At 37.2% G+C, this 22,218-nt stretch overlaps 1 protein-coding gene across 3 annotated transcripts in view; it reads right to left on the bottom strand.

Moving 5' to 3' along the window:
• The window catches only part of NKAIN3 (sodium/potassium transporting ATPase interacting 3), a 337,279-nt gene that overhangs the window by 74,634 nt on the left and 240,427 nt on the right, over window positions 1-22,218 (bottom strand). For all 3 annotated transcript variants that reach the window (XM_068187959.1, XM_068187971.1, XM_068187966.1), the window contains exon 4: window positions 13,888-14,085. In XM_068187959.1, the coding sequence (XP_068044060.1) occupies window positions 13,888-14,085 (198 nt within the window). The remainder of the gene's footprint in view (window positions 1-13,887; window positions 14,086-22,218) is intronic.

Below are 22,218 nucleotides of genomic sequence, written 5' to 3' on the forward strand. Positions count from 1 at the left end.
CCTATGAAAAAGAAAAATCCCACATCAGCTATTTTCAAGCAGCACCTCTAGACTGAAACTAACAGACCAAAGGAGAAAACACCAGTAACTATAAAATATTCTTAGCCTAGAGGTATAAGAATCTGCCAATTTCAGATCATGAAGAAACAAGCACCTAAGAGATTACAACCTTATTTATCCTTTTTGCCTACAGACCTCCTATGGAGTCCCATATCCATTGTCTGTGGACAAAACCCACAAATCCCACAGTAAGAAGGATTTCTTAAAGGCTTAAAACCAAAAGCAAACACCTAACTCTTTCAGGCACTCTATTACAAGAGTAAATTGTACATCCCCCCATGTTTGATAAAGGAGCTGAAGAGTTGGTATGAAATTGCGGGCATGATACCAGGCAGTCATGTTCCTGTGAAACTGAGTACATTTCCTCAGGAATTCCTGGTGGTGAAGTATGAATTCTCATTTATGTGGGGCTGTGTGTAATCTCAGAACTGGCCAATGCAGTCTCTTTACACTGGACAATGAAAACCAGACAGGCAGTGTGGAAAACAGGGGAAGAGGAATCAGAAAGACCAACACAGTCCCAAACCCTAAACAGCTTTTGTGACTGCACAAACACCACAGAAATGTCCCATTTGTGATGCTGAATCACAGAAAACCCAAGTAAAGAAACTCCACAGCACTCTTGTTTCCATGGACAACGTGGCAGGAGTAAATAAAACAGGCCAAGGCACAATCCTAGCCACCCCAGGGTAAGTGGTGTGTCTGCCATGGCTCACACCTCAGGACCTATGTTTTCTTCATCTCTCTCCCAGCACAGACTAAACAGGATGGGCTCACGTGCCCAGACTCCTGGGCATAATCCCTGACCTGTGCCGTGTCCACCATTGGTGGTCAACACGGCCTTTTCAGATTTCAGTAAAGCTTTTGATATTGTCTGTCACAGCACACAGCATGACTCTATGACCCTAGGAAAAACATGACAGCAATATGCACACAGCATGGGAAAAACAGAGGATGATGCTCAAACTCATTTTCTGGCCCTTTTGGGTTCATCGGTCCAGACAGCGCGACTGAAACTCTGCAATGCACACCAAGTGTGTTGTAAGCATGAGGATGTCCTGCTAATATAAGTATGACCAATACAGAAAGCAGAGCATTGGAGGGGAATGGCAAACTGCTCTTTCTAGGACTTTCATAATCCATTTTAGCTGCCAGTGGAAATATGTGCAGATTTAAAATAATCTGAAGCCTTTTGTGCTTTTTTTCCTTGGTATCTAATGACTTCAAACATATTACAATTAGATAAGATTACTAGGGAGAGTTATAGTAGTACTATTGTTAATTATAAATCATATGGTAATATTAATATAATTACACATTGTATCATATCAATATAATTTTATATTAATATTCTAGCTTGCATTAGAAAAAATTCCATGGTTAAAAAAGGCAGACAAACTCTCTGGTATAACAAGCCCTGATTAAAGCACCATCTTTAAATCACTATGTAGGATTTGCACAAGCAAATAAAAGAGCTAAGGCAAAAATACCCCATATAATAGGAATATTTCTCAAGATAATCACTAATTTTTAAAATTATATCTATTAAGTTTTCTGCTTAGAAGGACCTGCCCCACATTGTCTATTGATAAATCGTTCCATTTGTTAAAGCTTGGTAGCATCAGGGTGATATGGTCCACATTACCAGTGAACAAGAAGACAGCACAGATAACAAGACCGATTTTTGAAGACTGAAGTGTGTTCAAATGAGGCTGCAGTTTGAGTCCACAAATGAGCATGCTCTAAAAGTAACAAATGGAGCACAGATAATTTTCTTTTCTTTTATAGTTTCATTTTGGTCAAGAATCACATTGATGGTTCATTTTCTGCTCATAGCCTTTCACAATAAAGGGGAAGTTTCAAATGTGTGCTGAACTTGGTAGGTGCCCCTGCCCATGCCAGATAAGTGGAAACTAGGTGCCCTTTAAAGTCCCTTCCAATCCAAACCATTCTATGACTCCAAGAACCTAAGAGCCAATGACCCTGTGTAGGGACCATAGGACATGGTCCCACATACATATTCCTAGATGCTGTCCTGCATTTTGGGTGGGAAAAGGAATTTTGAAGTGTGCTTATTGGGGAAGCTGAAGTAAATTGCCTTAGTAAACTTGTGTATTTTCTTTTTCTTAACAAGTAATCCTCTTCTCTATTTGAAAGTTTAAGGAATAGCATTAAAGTTGCTTTCTAAAGTAAGTTAGACGGTCTAAGGCAGCTGTTTTTGTTAATTAGGCCTAAGACCCTTTTCAGGCAAAACAAGATAAGCACAAGCAAAATAAGAGAGAAATCAACACCTGGGCCAAAAAATTGCAGCTGCAACTTCTAGCATAGCCTCTTATGTGTGAGATTGGCAGTGGGTACAGCAAGGCATGAATTTCCATAACTCACTCCCACTCTTGGTCATATGTATACATAACAAAACATGTAGCAAATTGATTTCAGTGGCCTAAAGCAAGGACAGAGTCATGTCAGGGAAGGAAAAGATGTCTATCTTCATAGTTAAGCCAGATCTCACTGCAAAAGTGGTAGAGAAAATAAGAAAATAAAGTGGAGAAGTAAAGGAAGTGCAAAGCTTGCAGTCCAGTAGTGTTCTAGACTCAGCTCCTCTTTGTGCTGGTTTGGAGAGAGCATCTTTATGTGAGGTTACTGGTAGAATCATGGTCCCAGGAAGAGGAAAGGGAGAAGAAGTAATAACAAAACACTGGGGTCTTTCTAGTTCACCCCTGCTTGCCCAGGTAAAAATCAGTATCCAGGGAGGGGAACTTGGCAATTTCTGGCCATTAGTGGTAAGAGATACCAAGAAGATGAAATTTGTAGGAAAAACCTCCAGGCAATGACGAGGATGTCTCAAACACCCACAGGACTTCACTTTTGAAAACTCTTTCTGGGAACCAGCATATTACTTGAATAAACACCCAAGCTGGTGTCTGGTATAATTGACCAGGATGTAACTTTAGTTTTCTGTGTTGATCTTTATATTTTAATTTACTAATAAAATATAATATTTTTATATTATGAATGTATTTTTGTGACTATAGCAGGTGCATTATAAGTTAAGTAACAAAAATGAATTAAATAAATCATAAGTAAAAATGGAAATGATCATGTTCTTTTAAGAGGCTGTTTAATTACCTATCACTTTTACTGTCATTCACAATGATTATCAATTAATCTACATAGCATTAATTTACATAGAAGGTAATGGAAAGTTAAGCTAGAAAGCTTCACATCACTAGGATGATTTCTTGAAAAATCTTTACTTACAGTGTAGATTCAGACAGATCCAGCAGATGTCTTTCGCCACACCTGATTTATTCAATTATCATTTTCAAACTAACATCAGCATTATGGAACAACACCATTATTCATCATTCTTTTCCTTCCCTGGGGACAATTGTTTCAACTTAAGCCTTCTACATGGGTGAAAAGAAATGAAATTTGCTTCTCAGGCTTCTACTTTAAGATTATTTTGTCCTTTCGGAGCAGTTACTGACATCACATATAAACTTACAAACTGACAGTAATTTACATCAGTCTCCCTTTCAAGACCTCTAAAAAGCTTAGCTATTTAACTCATAAACAAAACAGAGTAAAAAATCCCTCAAGCATCCATTTCACTCAGCGTCTATCTATTCTGAACCTTCAGAGAACACAAAAATCCTTATAGTTACTTATTTCTGGACATACCCTCACACAACCTGTCCTTCTCATCTGTGTTTGTTGCTTTTATTTCGATGACAAGTCTCACTTTTTTTGTTCTATAAAAGTGTATTAAAAGTGTCTAACTTAGGCAAGTTAGAAACCACTGAAAAATTCGAACTTAAAAAAAGGCAAATTCACTAGGTAACTCAATGCAACTTACTACTGTAATACTGTAAAGCATCATTTCTTAGTTTTTTATCAACATGCATCTTGACTGCACTCATGCACAAACTTCTTATTAGTCTCTCTTGGTATATTGCAGTGGCACCAAACTCTGCTCCCTGGTACCTTGTCTATAACCCTCCCCACTTTCCTTCCTCCCTCATAGAGCTATTCACACACCTAATCTGTGAATGAGGAGTGTTGTGGCAGCCATCTCCTTTGGCAGGCTTAGAAGCTGAAGAAGAACAATGACTACATCACTACTGCAGCTTAGTGCCTTTCTCTACACAATGTGTTCAAGGATTTTGCATGAACTGGGCTCTTTCCATGCCCAGCAGCTTCCATAGGAGAGCTGAGAGGAGATAAGTATTTATGGCAAAGGATGGAACAGTCCCTTAACAAGTCCACCACGCCCTGTAGTCAAACACATCACCAACATGGGCGCAACAAGGGAAAGCACATCCTGAGCTAGACCTCACACTTCTGGTGGGATTCCCTGCTCTGCTTTGAAGAATATAAAGGAAACAATTACATTTTTAACAGTTTCCATAATACTAGATAGCAAACAAAAGATGGCCACAAGATGAGCAGATTTACTACAGAATTTGAGCAAGAAGACACAGCTACAAAAGTATGAAGGCAACATTTGCAGAGCACAGGGCTTTTAAAACTTACTATGCACTGCAATCTTCCTGTATCAAAATCTATTTTCCTAGAAAACCTCGTCTGTCTTTCTCAGAGTGTAGTGGTTTTGGTTTGCCAATTTGAGATTTCCCAGCCAATGCACCAATTAATGTGGTGGGTTCAATGTTGGCTAAATATTATCACACGCTGCTGGATACTGTAGGGCAGCAGATAGAAGTGGGATGACAGGGAGGAGACCATGCTTGATATGGTGAAGAACCTCTCAGCAGCTCCTCTCAGAAAAAACAATCACTTCTGTGGGTAGCTCCAATGCAAAATCAGCACAGAGAGCAAGTGGTTCCATGAGTGCATATGCACCCTGACTTCCTTCCTCAGAGAAAATAAAATAATTTCCTCAAATCTTGAGGAGTATGGGTTGCTTCACTGCTTGTTTAGTGAAATCCTTCCCCTGGCATCTCCTATTTCCCTAGGAAAAAACAGAGAGCATTGCAAATCACTGGGGACTGCATTTGAGAGAAAAGAATTCTTTCTGCAGTCCAGTCACATTCAGGCAACAAATTTCAGTGGAAGAGCTAGGCTGTGGATTTAGTACATGATTAAAAGAAAAATGTCCTGTCAGTGGAAGCTCACACAGAGATGGGTTTTAATCAGTGGATGTTTTCCCCCCATATAGGAAAGTCTGGGCACATGGGTATCAACTACAATATGCAGAAAGAATCATGCTGCTGAGCACACATTTATTGCTGTTAGGCTCAGTGAGACTGCAGTGAGAGGCTCACCTCTGGTTTGCCTGTGTCTTTTACACTGCATGTGCAGGCTAAGGGTAGTAAAATAGTAAAATAACTTTACTTCAAATCATATCTGCATGTAAAATTCAGTTAGGGTACTATGTGCTTTGGAAATTATAAAAAAACCCCAACAAAACCAAAAAAAAAAAAAAAAAAAAAACCAAAAAAAAAAAAAAAAAAAAAAAAACCAAAAAACAAAACCAACAAACAAACAAACAAACAACCCAAAAAAACCAAACCAGTAAAGTCAAGCCTATCCAGACCTGTCAATCATCATGTGAACTCCTAGCCTAGAGAAGGAGATAATTTCCTGGGACAGTTTACCAACTTCACAGCTGGAGCAAACCTGATGCAGGAAAGCTCTTTGCACTGAATTGCAGCTTGGCAGAAAGGTACAAATTTTATTCCACCTTCCAAGTAAACTATCATGCACTGATTCCCACAGGCTGCTGAAAGCTCATGAGTGGCCTGAGAGGCATGAAGACAAATATCTTAGGAAACAATGTTCTCTGGCTTTCTGAATTTCCAGGATCTTTTGTGTCCCGGTAGCTCATCAAAGAGTTAAAGACTTCCAATGATATAGTCAGGAAAATATCCCTAAAATTCAAAGTAAATACTGCTTTTACTTTTCTTGATAAAAATTCTTTGATTTATGTGTTCTCTAAAAAAATTTTTAGCTTGGCAATCTCTGTCACACTTTTCACTTTATTCTCTTATGATTTCCAATTGCCTAGTGCAACATTAAGCATTCTGCTCAGCTCTAAAAATGGCATGTAGGCATACAAGTTTGCTGAGGCACTTCAACCTGTCTTCACCTCCTTCACCACCTCTCCTGCTTATTTGCAGAGATAATCACTTTTATTGGAGTCTGTGATCACCATGTTTACTGTGCACTGGGCAGCTGCAGTTCCCTGCTCAGTGCTAGTTCAGGTTAACTTCAGAAATGGAGTCCAATGAAGGAAATGAATCAAAATGAAAGTATCTGTCTGAGAATTGCAGTAACTAAGTTGCAGAAATTTAGACTATTGCAGTGTTTCTGCCATGGGCGTGGCAATTGAGGGCACAGGTTGAAGGGGGGAAACCAACTATTTTCCAAATCTCCCATTTATTGCCAGTTCTTCTGCATAATTTACACTGAAATATTAATCAGATCCATAAAAATTAAAATAAACAATCGAGCTTTATTTTTTACTATAAATACTTTACTGTAAATAAAAGTATTTCAGAATTCCTGCACAGAATTTCAGTAACATTTTTGACAATTTAGAAATTGTCACAGTAATTTTCAATGTTGTGTAAAATGGCAAACAACTCTATATCTAGTACTAGATAATATGTGGAACAATTAAGTTCTTGTTGCCCTGATTTTTTAAGATTTTCTAAAGCCTTCTGAGTTTACATTCTTGTAGAAAACTTTCTCACACAACTTTCTGTAAATAACCTGTTGTTTTGCATTCTTTCACAGAGGTGGAGAAATTTGATGTAGTGGTAGTTTGTCCAGTGTCGTTGGAGAGGTGGCACGTTCACCCTCCAATCCACTGGCACCTTTTGAAAACTATAAATGATAGGAGACAGAGGAAAGAAATTAGTCTCTTCATCGTGACCATAGCTGTGGTGAGTCGTTTTTCCTTGTGTCCTCTGGTGACAATTCTCATGTAGATTAGCTGTCAAGATGAGGGCACTTTTATATCGCTAATGCTTGAACTCATGTCTGCTATCCCCTCAGTCTCAGCCAGCTCTGGTGCACAAGTTGGCCAAGTCTTTTTGACAAATCCTTATCATAATAGTTAATGAATGAAAATGCAAGTAGCTATACTATCACGGTTTTCAGTTCCTTTTAAATGAGCTGCTTGAAAAAGCAGATGTCCCTGGATTGACAACTGAGATGAAAAACCACAGATTTATCTTGATCCTGTCTCACATATCTGCTTTATTGACCCAGACTGGTAATCAGACAAATGTACTTGTGTATTTTACTATCTTCACACCACCATGAATAATGATGTCTAACTAAATTTACCAAGAAAGAATAAGGTCTTTCTAGAATGTTAGTGCAGATACAGTCTCTCACCATTTTTCTTTCTCTTGGTTATACTTTTATAACACTGAAGGCTTGTTAATGGCAAAGGTGAAATGGGCTGTATGCATCCCTGAACCAATACCACAAATAGTGGAGGAATTGCACAAGGCATAGATTATGATACAAACACAATGATACAATTACAACAAAGCAGTGGAGGTAAAGTGAAATTTGCACTGTAGCCTCTGTAGCCTCTTTACAGTCTGTTTCAGGGATGGACAACTCTTCTTTAATATTCCTTAGGCTGACAAAATTCTTCTGATTTTCAATAATCTGGTGATCTCACTAAACTTACTAATAAATTTGTGAGAAGCCAACAGCTCACCAAAACTGTCTATTCACACGGCCAAGAGACAAGTGTTCCTGGCTATTTTGGGGTTTATTGTTGTTATGAAGATGATGATTATGATGATAGCTGTGAGGAAGAACAGGCTTATCTTTCATACCCTTTTCTTAAGAAATGCTGAAGTTCAGCTCTGCAGAACAATGAAAAAAGTTAATTTCCACATCACTTTGCAATTGTTTATTATGAAAAAGAAGACAAACTTTGAAATGAAAAATGTGGAAAGGGTGCAAACTAAAATTAAAGAAAATTGGAATATCTTCAGGAGAACTATATTTTACTCATGTAATTCCTGTAATTCTAAATTACCTCATGCTTTTTTATCACATGTGGATGTAGACTGGCTTTCTGAGTCAATCACTTGTCACTCAGGGAAATGGAATGAGAGCAAGGAACCTGCCTGAGCACTGGTATCAGCCCCTACAGGGATTTTCTTTGGAGAACAACGTACATGATATGCTTTTTCTGTCCAATTATAAAAATAGCAGAGCTATAACTAATGGGAAAAAAGAGGCTGCTGCAATGCCCCAGAGGAGCCACATTATATATTGATATAATTAAACCTTTTGTTACATTTAAATAAATATGAACCAAACTGCACCTCTGGCTGACTGAAGGTGGGGGAAAAAGTTGCTTTGCAACCTCTTTTGGAGCAATTCCTAGAGCTTTCCCAACAGCATAGAGAAGGTCATCTAAACATCAGCGATAGAGGAAGAGCCATCTAAATCAACCCAAAAAGCATTCAAATTTATGGGTCAGTCGTAAAAGCTTGGGCAATGACCTGAAATACATTAAGCCACTCCAGCACTGACCATGGTCATAGTCTTTATAGCTCAGTAGTCACAGTGTTTCCCTTGATTAATTATTTACAAAAGACTCATAACCTCCATTTTAATGTCTGTTGTGCTAAATATCTTTTTAAATTAAATTATATTTTTTTTCTGACAATGAAAAAAAAAAACCACTTAGGTCTACCAAATGTCATAATTAATTCTTATGTCAAACAATCAACATTTGGCATATTCTTTGAAGACAGCAGGGCAGAAATAATTCACAAAGCAAGACAATTGCTTGGAGTCAATATGAGGCACTGACTGGTGACAGATATTCAGAAATTAAGTCAGATCCTTGCTTATCATTTCCCTATGGATGTGATGCTTGTGTGTAATGGAGAGAAGAATAGAGATGAAGAACCTCAGAGAACTGTGAAGAAAAAGTAAGAGAAATAGAGTCCTCACAAACAAGAGGATGACATGATCTTTATGACACAAATGACTTTATTTTTATGAGTAATAATAATTATTATTATTATAATAAACTCTAAATATATGAAATCATCATACCTGATTAATAAAAGCAAGATAACACTGCAAATGTATGGATGACAAGTCTAAGAATACTAGCAAGCAGATTTAAAAAAGTGTTCAGCATCAATTTATATCAATAATTATGAATCTTTTGGGCAGGTAGGGACCATTTTTATAGAAAATTAAGAAAAAGCTTGGGGCTTGGGCTGTATTGGGCAATACAGCTTGGGCTGTATTGGGCAAAGTACACTTTTTCAGTGTGAGGGTTATCAAGCCAAGGCACAGGTTGCTCAGGGGCATTGTGGAGTCTCTCTCCTTGGAGATATTCAAAAGCTGTTTGGACACAGTCCTGGGAAGGCTGCTTTAGGTGCACTAGCTAAGTGTGAGGGGGGTGAGATCAGATGACTTGCAGAGGTCCCTTCCCACCTCAACCCTTCTGTGTGATTTTGTGATACGGAGGTTGTAATTTTTCTACTAGTGGTAGACAGGTTACTGAGCATTCAGACACTCTGTTGGAAGCTGCTTTAGAAGACTGTTGCCTCTTAGGGAAAGCATACAACATTTATAAATTCATGAGTTGAAAGACGTGCTGGGAAGGCATCTTCCTGGGACATATACTTTAGCAGATGGTGACTCTGCTCACAGTGACCACAGTATCCAGGTCCCAGTTTGGCTACTAGGAGTGCTTTTTCTTATATTTCTGATATTACAACTTCATTTTATTCTTCAGAAAGTAATGTATTTTTCTATTTTAACGTATGTTTTGTGCTTGGCAGTGTATGTGATAAGCTATACACCACTGATAACTTTACCTTAGGCAGATATGCTCACTGCTTTTTATTTCACTATGGAAAAATTTCAATATTGTTAATCTCCCTATATCACATCTTTGTCTGAACTTATACATGACTCTGCAAGAGAGGGTTTGGAGTTTTTTTTGTGGCTGGTTCTCCTCTGCAGGTCCAGCAGGCAGCCTGAGGGTTACAATAATTGACACTTATGAAAGGCAACAGATAGACCTCTACAAAGTAAACCAGAAGCTTCCTTCAAAATATCCTGAATTTGCATCAACATGCCGAAGAGCTTCCATGTTTTGCATGTTTTTCAGCCTAGAGATTTCACTTTCTTTGCTTCCCCTCTTCTTTCAGTGGTCTGGATTTTAGGTTATCCTTCTATACCTTGATGAGAATGGGAGGAAAGGTAACTTCACTTTGTGCAATGCAGCATTGAAATAAAGTAATGTCTCCTGGCCCAGAAACATCTAGTTGTGTCAGCCCATTGCTCTACCAAAATTTATTAATTTTGCTTCTTCAGCACTGATGAAGTTATGTGGCTGCTAATTCCAGAGTTAGCACAGTGATTTTCAAATAACAACAAAAACTGTATGAAGTGTCTTTCTCAAAGATGCTAAACTGTCACCATTTTGACTGTATTTTTCCCTGAAAATTAAGGTTTCTGTAGTGATGATCTGCCTTGCATTTTAAAGGTGTTGTGCAGAAGAATTTATTCATCAAAATAATATATATATTATGTCCTACATAAAATAAATATAGATTTTAAACACAAAATTTAACTATAATTATTCTTTACTAATAATTACATCCTAATCTCTCATACTTCTCTTGATTCTCCCCAAATTTAAAGAAATGTTTACATCTTCAACTACCAATCACTTAAATAGGCACCCAGAATCAGGATGAGATACAAAATTTCTGTTTCACCAATAAAAATATATATTTAGAAACAACTATAAAGCAGATATAAAAATAGCTTTACTGTGTTAAAATTAAATAAATGGCTGTTAAACCTATTTCCTGAAGCAGGGTTTAATGTAGTCGCAGCTGCAGCATTCTCTGCATATAAAAATCTTTATACCAATTTAAAAAAATAAAAATAAAAAGTCACCTTTCAAAAATGCTGCTAGTGAGTTATATATCTTGACAGGTATCCAATACTTACCCCTCAGAGGTGTTACTTCTTTCAGAGGCTCTAGCTCCCTACCAAATGGAAGTGTTTGCATTCCCAGTCACTTGGACAAAGCTTAGCATGATAAAATGATTTGTTATGCCAATAAAGTTTTTTGTTGCACTGTAAAATGGTTTGTTACACTACTATTGCTACATAAAAATGTTATGAAAATTAAGTAGGTTGTAAGGTCCGAAAAGGAATAGTCTGCTTTTGGGACTAGATACCAGGAAAAGGTAAAAAGAATGATCTTATGATCCATGGTTCCCCAGTCCTTTGAAAAGACAACCTAAATTACCTTTTAACTAACAACTGAAATTGGTACCCTAATCAGGAAAGCAGTTATGCATCCAAAAAGGATGGGGACTTCCTCAAGCCAGTAGTATTCAGAAAATGGAAGGAAACTGGAAATTATTTGATAATCCAGGTGGTGACTTCTGTCTTGTGTGACACTACATGAAACAGGCCTAAATTACAATTCAGAATGGAAACTGGAGTACAGATTCATGGTATGTTAATCATAACATGTCACAGATGGCATAGCAAGATAGTAAAACTGGAGGAAAACCTTACTATCTGTACCATATTTTAATTTTAGCATTGTTTATATTAATTAAAGCAGTATCTGAAATGTGAAACTATTTAATTCACAGTCATGACTTATAAGTTCCTGGAACATTTTAAATTTTCAATTTAATTAAAATTTTGAATTTTTACTTAATCCAGCATGGCAATCACTTCTTCAGAAAGGGAAGGCCAGTTACATCTTACGATTTTTAATTATTACAAAATTCCTATATTTTTATTTTAATATTTTTAGTTTGTATCTATTAATTGTGTTATTCTAATATTAATATTTGTGTTCCTGCCATTTGACAAAACTGTACTGCACTAATAAGTGCCAAAGAAAACACTTCCTGGGATCAACAACCAGCTGTATTTCCACTGAATTAAAAATCTGTTGATAATCAAAAAATACTCGAAGAAATTTTGACATACACATTTTTTTCTTATAGAAGTGAGGAAGAGTTTGAAATATTTATGGTTTTCTCCTTTTAAAGTACCCACACATTTTTTTCCTTTGTACAGGCTCACTGATGCAGAGTGAATGACACTGCATTGATAGGGAAATCTGTTGCAAATGAACTCAAGGGAGAAGCAACCAGCTTTGAGTATCAGGGCCCCTCAAATACAAGGAAGGTGCATGCAGTTAAGCCTGAGTGTGTAGAATTGTTTTGGAAGGCCCATTTTCATTTTCATTAATTATAATTAATGTTGGCATACACAGGGCTGGGCCACAAGAGGAGTAATTTTCTCTTCACTGGAAAAGATCCTGACTCAAAGATTTTGCTGCCTGCCTGAAGGATGGTCAGGAGAAGGCCTGTGTAGGTCTTGTGATGTCCCTGATGCCTGAGGAGCTGATAGACCAGTATAAGACACATATCTTGTGTAGGTGCAGGGGATGTCACTGGTGTGCAAACCAAGTGCACTAATTCTAACCTGGGTCATCAAGTGGAAGTTCATTAATCACAGATATATAAGTTTATCCAAGTTTGACTAAAAGTAGTGGCGAGGAAAAAGCACTTGGCATCTTACAAAAGGAATTTAGTACTGGAGAGGAATTATCTTGAACTTTCAGACAGCTGGACAAAATGACCAGAATAACCACATATACTGATTTCTTCTCTTTTGAAAAAGAAATACCCTTATGCTGAAAAGAAATATTTAAATTTAAAAATAATTTTAAATTAAGGAGTAAGATTTATTTCACAGATGCTGTTTACTTTGCAAATGGTAGTATAAACCAGATTGTTAGTGAAACAGCTTGAAATACTGAACAGACCAGAAATATGCACCCCTTCTGGCTGCTCAGACCAGGTAGCTCACCTGACTAGCAGGTGTGGACTGCAGACTGCAGCTCTTCTCCCACTGTCTAACAGGCCCTGGTGGCCATGGTTAGGACCACAAGCCATGAGCATTTTCTGGGGTGATCAATCCTGTGTGCAACCACTTAGAGTCAGCCAGTTGCAGTGCACTACACACAGCTATGAAGAGAAAGAGCTATCACTTCTAGGAGATCACACACAGCTCATGCCAAACAACCTGTTAATCACAAGATGAAGCAGCCAAGAGGAAAAACTGTGGCCAAGACTGGGTTGTTGCTCCCAAAGCAACTCATCAAATCCTAGCACTTCCCTGCACTGCAGGCTTTTGCAGCAACTTCTTGAAATTGCATTTTTGACTGGTGTTACAACAAATGTGGACAATGGAAGTAGAATGTTCTGATAATGCAGAGTTCAATGAAAAAAAAAATAACATGGCTAAATATGGACACATACTTTAATTCCTAATATTTTTCTGACCTTTCTCAAGGATTAATCCATATCTGAGTCTGGGAAGAAACTTAGCTACGTATCATGTAAAATATATTTACAATCAGGGCTGAATGGCGTCATTGATTTTGAACTTCAGAAAGGTTTAGGCAAATTAATTTTGGACAAATATGCTTTGCTTTGCTCGACACCTCAATGTATGAGAGCCAAGGACTCAAGTTAATTTCCACCTATCCCAGCTATGGCCAGAATGGGTACTAAGCCTGTACAGAGCTTGAAGAGATATAAGGAAAGAAAAGAACAGTGCATATTTTAATACTATAATTAAACATTATTATTAATAATTAATTATTAATGAATTATTATTAATAATCTAATTCTCTAACACCATTAAAACACAATTAAAAATCTCTGCAGCCAATCCCCTTTCCAGGACATGCAAGAACAGCAGGCTGTGTGTGAATGGACCAATGTCATCCCAGTACGAGAAGAAGCGTGAACTTACGGAGAGGAGTATTTGGATAGCACTGTGAATGACCTCTAGGTACTGGAAATCAATGATGCAGCCTGTCACAGAGACGTAGGAGTAATCCTCTAGGATGCCAGGAGAAGAAGGACGCACCACCCTTCGTATGCAGCCGGGCCCGTGCTCCCGCCACCATGAGCGGTGCATTGAGATGTTAAAGGTCATGAGATCCGTTTCCTAGGAGAGGGAGGGGAAAGGTGTGAACACATTTGACTTTCTGTTTATAGTAAAGAAAGGGGAAAGTAAAGATCTTTTCTATTATAAAGGCAACGAGATAATTATCCTTAGTCCTCACCCCAGTAACTTCTAATGGAAGTAGATTGTTAAAGTGGAGAGAGGAAATGGCAAATATGCATTGATTATTTTGTAGTTGTGCATAGGAACTTCTGCCTGGCATAAGAACCATCATACCAGGTACAAACACATGTTCCCTTGGACTTACAGCCTGAAAAGCAATTTTAATATTACTTGATTAGAATGTCATTTAAGAACTCTTCTTCTTTTTTTTTTTTTTAAACAGACAACAGAGCCAGTTTTACCCCAAGGTACTGGAGACAACCTAAATCAAATTTATATCATATTTGATGATTTCCATCATCAGATTCAAATTTCTCCAGCCAAGCACCCTGCTTGCTCTCTTTTCTTCCCTCTGCTCCTCATCCAGATTACAAACGCCTCAGCTTAGCGGAGGAACCTATATTTGTGAACAGATCTGGGTTTAAAATAAAAGCAGTAATTTCTCTTCACTCAAAATCACCTTCCAGATCAGATATTAAACCTACCCAGATGAGTACTGGTTGCAGTCTAACCCACACAGGATATATAATGCCTGTGCACTTTAGTAAACATCATACCACTGTCACTAGGAGCTGTGGAAGTGGTAAACCTACCAATGTACTAAAGATTTTCTAAGAGCTTACCTATGAAGTACAAACAAGAAAATTAATTTGAATTAATGAAATATTTGGTTCTTCAGGTCATGTATTAAAAAAAAAAAAAACAAAACATGTATTAAAAAAATATACTGAAGTTGAATGAATGCCATTTAAATGCAAAAAACACCCAAGCCTCCTCACTGGAGATAAATGAGAGTTGAGTTATACTGATACTTTAAATAATTAATTCAGATTTATGTTCCCATGTTTCCCATTCTGAACTCCAAGTAAAAAATGTCTGCAAAATTGTCAGCCATATGCCCACAAAATACCCCTGGCTTCCATACATGACAGTTTGTTAGCGCTGCCAATTTGCCCTTTGCATCCCACAAATATGTCCTGTTTGTACCCATATACTTCCATGCTGACCAAAGGGAAATTCAGTCCAAATTCCAGTTGCAGAATTGGTTAATTTGTTATTTCTCTTCATTATTTGCCTTTATTCTGCCTACACCTGAAAATTAATATGGGAATTAAATCCTGCCATCCTAAATATATCCTAGTTATCAGTAAGAAATCTGCCTTTGTGATCTGCTGTTTTTTTCTCCACCACTTCTCTACCCTTTAAACACAAAGTTGCTAGTTTTCCAAATACATTATTTTGAGTTGATGAGGCATTTATCTTTTGACTTTGCATGTCAATCCTTGATACTGGTTTAGAAAATTTTCAGCTGCAACATCAAAACAGTTTGTGAAATAAGAAGCTGACAGACAACTCAGTTTAATGAAAATATAATCATAAATATAGACTCACAGGAAACAGCCAGGGCTTTCTTTGTACAACAATGCCAGAGATTGCACAGTGTTATCAAGTGCTTTTAAAAATTGTCAACTCAAAGAGATGCCAGTTGTCAAGCAGCACACACATATTCACGCTAACCTAGCTCAGAAGCCCTTTGCTGAGAAGGAATATGGATTGGTGGGTTAGTGTGTATCAAATATTGTGAGGTAACACTTTGTTATCACAACTGTGGGAAGAAGTTGTGATGTCCATGGTGTTGGTGTCACAGATTTCTTTGCTCTTGAAGGTTTATTTATCCTTTATTGTTTTTTGTCTTTATGTTTTTAAAATTATAGTTTGTTAGAGTATTCATACTTGGCTACTTCCAGCCAATGACAAAATCTCACAGGGAAATAGAAAAAATTTGCCAACACATGTAAAATGTAAGATTTTGACATATGAACAGTACAAATAAACCCCTTATAAATAAAATCTTTAATTTCTGGGATACTGTTATGTGTGGCTCTTGAAATGATTTAAAAAATTGCCTACTTTATGGTCATATTCATGTTTTGAGGCTCCTGATGATTCAGGTAAGAAGGAAACAGCAAAAAAATACCCAAAAAGTCACAGCACTTGCTACATTAAAAAAAATTAATTCAAAATTCTGGATAAAGTCTAAAAGAGGAGATTTTCATAATTACTTTTCACTTTGTGTATTACATCCTGAGCTCTCAAAGCAGGTAAAAGCAGATAATGACGTCCCAACAAGGATCAGTTTTAGAAATGCAAACAAAACCACTTGGTGCATTAGCTTGACCTCTGAAATATCATTCCACAAAATGGCAGCCATAAGCCGTTCGAGCTGATAAATGTTAAGCTGCTAATCAATAAAAAAAGCCTGACAACAGGAAAAATCAATTTTTACTTTTTTTTTTTTTTTTTTTTTTTTTTTTTAGCAGCTGAAATACTTCTCTCTCACTGCTTGGAGATTCTTAATCCGTAAAGTGAGTCTAATGCAGCAAGCATTAAAAAAATTAACCTGTATCTTTACAGTCATTTACAGAACCATAGAAAATTCAAAGACTCTTTGCTGGGATGAACAGGTTTAAAATATCAGTGAACTCCTGAGAGTGTTCTGGTATTTGTAAATTCACAGCTTGGAAACTCTGAGCATGTTGGAAAAGCTGCTGCCCAAGTGGCTTATTTTCAGTTCTTCATTAAATGAAAGTTAAGAATTTTCAGAAAGTACAAGCAGATGCCTAAAGTTTTTCAATAGATCATTTATTATGTTCTAAATTTTCATATTGAAAAAAATTGTATAAAATGTTTAATCATCAGTGACAATGCTTATTTCTTAGGAAAAAATGCTGCTGTTTCAAAGCAAGAGATTCAAATTTCAGGCTCTGTACAAGAGAAACCAAGTTGTCCTTCTAACTAACCCAGATGGGATTCATTTAAAAGTTAAAATTTCAATCATGGATGGAAAATTGCTCTCTTCTGAGCATACATCTTGACTTTAATACCATACATCAGCAGTTGAACTATACTTCCTCAGCTGATAACCACTCAGATAGACACCATGAACAGAGAGGGGGCAGAACAAAGGCAACAGGTATTCCAGGAAGATTGTGAGGCTTAGGGAAGTGACACAGAGAAGAGAAATCCTATCTCCTACTCCTCCCTTCTTTAGTCAGCATTAAAGCTGACTAAATACTCCAATATGTGGTAAGAAGTTTCCTCCTGAGTATAGGATCAGCCCCAAAATCATACTTTACTGATGTAGAATCCCACTTACCTGTCTACAGCATTTAAGCCTTTAAACTACATATAGGATTTGTGTTGGCTGTCAGCCCAAGGATTAATTTTGATTATTATTGGAAATCATTGCTATGGCATTCTTTTAAGGTGAGATATAATCCCTGTGAGTCTGAGTAATGCTGTTTCCAAGTGCTTGAGGATAATGTTTAATTTCATTATTTCTGCTAAATTCTACATTTGGTTTCAAGTGGATGTTTTCTATTGGGCAGGGCTTTGACAACCTGCTGTAGTGAAAGATGTCCCTGCCCATAGCAGGGAGGTTGGTATAGATGATCTTTGAAGGTGCCTTCTAATCCAAAAAATTCTGTGATTTTTTGGATTCAATTTTTATGTGGTGAATCTAGGTAAAATTTAACAAATCATAACATAAGAAGGCTTACTTGGAAACTACAGAAAAATAAAAGGTATGATGTTCCTTTCATTTATTTGTGTAAAATTTACACACAGTGTCTCTAACAACAACACAAAAAATTAATGAGAAATTAGGACTACCTAAAATCACTAGTTTTAAGGAATACAAAAAGAAGGCATTGAAACTCCAGGAAGAAAACCAAATGCACCAAGATTGCCTTGCATAACAAAGAAATATTATGCTGCGACATGATTACCACCACAGCTATTTGCTCTTTCAGTGTATGCTTCTGCTTTATGACATGTTATTTTCTATTTCTTTCATTCTTTGCTAGTATTTAAAAATACACTCTTAGGAAAAGTATAACAAAAACAGTGGTGTGAGCAGGATGGAGGAAAATCCCTTTTTTTTTCTTCAGAAAACAGCAGTCAACACTTGAAATTTTATAGGCAAGTGAAAGAGCACAAAGGCCTGGCAAAACATAATGTTAGAGATTTTGACTTTATTGTTGCTTTTGTGGTACCAAGCCCTTCCCAACACTTTTTATTTTATTGATACATACTATATTGCTTATTAGGAATGGACACTAGGCTGACGCATTAAATAGTTCCATTCCATTTCCTAAGAGTAACAAGGATGCTCTATTCTGACTTGCTACACATATTTTGCTTAAGCAGTGAGGAGAAAAGATTTTCAATCAAACACCTGCTCAACAGGTAATAAAAGTTTATATGCATAATGCTAGAAAAGGAATAGCACATTTCCTTGCAATTCTCTAGACCCAATTATGTCCATAATTAAGATGCAGGTTTGTTGGCAGGGACAAGGGACACACACATTCCTTAGTATCTAATCTCAAGGAGACCTTAATTCTCATATATAAATGATGTGTCCCAGCATTAATGAAATCCACTCTAATTGTGCAAGTACTTGGAAACATGACCATCAGCTATTAGACAGACCCCCACTGGTGGCATCACCTTACTTTTCCACCCTGCTTTTGCTTGAAACAACAGGCTCTGATTCCAGCCTGCTCTGTTTGTGACCAGTTACATTCCATCTCCTCTCACTGAAGGAGGACTGTACTGCTGAACAAACAGTTTTGAAGGCCTGGGTAGACAATACTGAAGAAGACTGAGGCCATTTCCCATTTCTAAATGGGGAATTTTGCATCACCAGCTCCCACACTGTCTTTATTGGGATGACAATTTTTGAATATTGAATACTATCTTTTCCCATTGGCTTTTAATTTAAACTCTTGCCTCAATGTTACACTGATGGCTTTTACCTATTCCATGAGCTAGAGGCTGAAGGTAGCCCACCCAATAATTGTGGTAAGCCCACTCAACTGCTAATGGGACTATGAACCATGCTGATTCCAGGCTGCTCAAGATATAACACAATCAGCATCTTTACCTCTTCCGGAGCACTCTGGAGAATAAATGACATGAAGAGCATTCTTAAATTGAAGCTTATGGATTGACTCTATTGAGGCTATTCATCTGTCTGAACTGGATGTCAGAGAAAGACATAGCAAATTCATCTCTGTGCTAGCAGTGCACACTAAACCAGAGCAATCATGTGATACACCTAAATTAATTACCACTAAAAGAGAAAATTCACAGTATGAAAATCTTCAGACATAGACAATGAGGTAACCCCAGCATCATGGGCTGAGAATGGTTAAACGAGGTACAGAGGCAAAGTAATTTTTGGTTGGTGTGATTAGTTCCCACTGACAGAGATTAGAAGTTCACAGACTGTAATCATGGCATCAGACCATGACTAAAGGGAAATATTTCTATATTAAGCATAATTTTTTCCCATATCTATCTACACTACAATACTTTTTATCCCTTTGCTGACAGACTACCCTCCACATCTACAACCCTCCAAAAAAAAAAAGTATGAGTTAAGCTTACCAAGTATTGGCTTCTCCTTCTTTTACTACTTTTATTCCTTTGGCTATGGAGAGGGTTGTCAGATTTTATTTTATTTTTTACAAGTGAACATAATAATTTTGGAAATTTATTTGGAAATTAGGCAGATGATCTACCTATGTTATAAAAATAGTTTCCTTGCATTGTTTTATTTGCTACATGCTCGGGGATCTGTATACTGTTTTGCAAAGCAAATTTAAAATTAGATTTGCCAAACTTACTAGAAAAGTGGAATGCAGTGGAATGCAGTGGAATGTCTTTAGGAAGTCAGAAGGCAAGAAGTCAACAAGAGAAGCATACTGCTGTCTTCTTCAAGCAGTCTTAGTATCACTTGCAAGAAGAAATTATGAGAACTAGCAAGGGGCTGTTTTTGAAACTTGTTGACCCTGAAGATGAGCTCTGATCTTTGGCAATATTCAGATCCATGCTCAAATCCCAGCTCCATGTCTTTTCCTTGTTCAACCTCCCTTTTGTGGCAGTCTCTCTGTCTGAGAAACGGCCCAGAGAGGTAACAGAGTATGGCAGGAAAAAGCTTCAACACACAAGGACAAATCAGCTGAGATGGGGCAGTGGGATCAATACGAGTCTTACCTACAACTTGTCATAGGAAATTCAACATGAACACAAAGAAGTTACAGCTGCCCAGAAAAGTTGTTGTGCTCCAGTGGAGTCCTTGACATGTGATTAAGCTGAGCACTTAGTTTGAAAATTGCTCTCACCTATTACCTCTGATGACCCAGAGCTATGACAGAACACAGACTTGGAGTGATGTCAAACTCTGAGCACTGCTTTGAGTTTTGAAGACTGAGAATATGACAGTAGTTTGTATAAAGGCAAGGCTTTGTGCAGATTGATGTGTCCCTCACTCGAGCCATACCTGATTTTGGCTGAAATGAAGTAAGGCGGGACTGAAATGTAACACAGTGAAGAATTAGAAACATCTTTGGCAAGCCATGGACAGCCACCTATACCAATGATGTAGGAAAACATCTCAGGCCAGAGGGATGGGAAACGTTAAAAAAGGCTTGAAACATCTTGGCGTAAAAAATGGGAAAACACTACAATTATGGGCCATAAAAAATTCTGTCCAAAAGGTTTATAAGCTATAAGCATTTCAAAAAGGATTTTATGACATAAAACAATTTCAAGGCTCAGCAAGAACATATAAACTTTTTTGTTGTTGTTACTGTTTTTCAGCAAAATTGCTGAGATCCCTATGGAGTCATTCATACATTTGAAATATCACAAAATTAAAGCTTGATGCCTCAAAAATAAGCTGCCACAACCCTTATAGAAAACTCTTTCCTACACTATTTCATAATATTTACAATATTTCTTATCAAATTATTCTTATTAATTTTTCTTATTTAATATTTTTCATTAAAGCAGACAGGATCAGACTTATGTGCCTGAGTATCTCACCATGTTTACAGTCTTTAAACATTCAACAAATACACTACTTAAAGAAATGAAGAAGACTCTTGCAGTGTTGATGGGAGCTGGATTTTTCTACAGTTAAAATGGAGAGGTCTGTCCTGGGTTGGTCATACTTAAAGAACTAATACTTTATAGCACTTTGTCTTGTGCCACGGACACCCAAATATTACAAGCTTTGCATGGACTTTTTGTTTTAACATCACTATGAAATGCATGGAAATAGAGGACACAGTTTGTGCCAAAACCCCACATAATCCCATATGAAGAACAGATGCAAAACAGGATTTACCTTTGTTATTATCCAAATAACCATATTTTGTTCACAGTGGTTGTGAACAAAGACAAAGCATGGGGATAAAGGCATGATTAAGAATATACTGTTGTAACAATAGTACAGCTAATTTTAATATTTCCCTTCTCTTCTGGTGGGTTCTGTGTTTCGTCTGTCCATCTCAACTATAGGAATACAATAACATCTCTTGCTATGCAAGGAGATAAATTCTATGCTGGAAATAAACACACGAGAGCCTGGATCCTAAATTTAAAGGTTTGTCCCAGACTCTGTTGACACTAAAATGCATCATAAACAAACTTTTAAAAACTCCCTTGAATGTTAAAATTTCTGACAAGAAAAATAACTCCCTGTTTTAAGACTAGCCAGAAATCTCCTACCTGCACCCAGGAACACTTTTAAAGATTAATAGGCCAGTTTAGGCAACTGCTGTCGTGTTCTCTGCTTTGCTTGCTCAAAGCAATGCAATTGTTCATGATATTACCAACTCTTGTTTTATGACAAGTCTAGTTATGTTCAGCATTTTTGCTAAAGCCTTCGTTCCCAGGGACATGAAATTACAATAAGAAGTTTGTCTTGTTGTGAGAAAGTGACCTGAATAGGAAAACTTCAAAACTCATGAGCTCTGCTACTAGGCACTTCCACTCTGTGCCGTAATTTGCACTGTTTGCTGTTTTCCTTTAAGCTGGGTCCTGGAGTCTAGAAGGGAGGCTTCTGCATGACAAGTTCAGATCACAGCTATCCAGGGCATCACCTGCCATAGCCCCCCATCTTGGACAATCAAGGATACATCAGGATATAGGAAAAGGCCA

This window comes from Anomalospiza imberbis, chromosome 1 (genome assembly GCF_031753505.1).
Source record: "Anomalospiza imberbis isolate Cuckoo-Finch-1a 21T00152 chromosome 1, ASM3175350v1, whole genome shotgun sequence".
NCBI classification, from domain to species: domain Eukaryota; kingdom Metazoa; phylum Chordata; class Aves; order Passeriformes; family Viduidae; genus Anomalospiza; species Anomalospiza imberbis.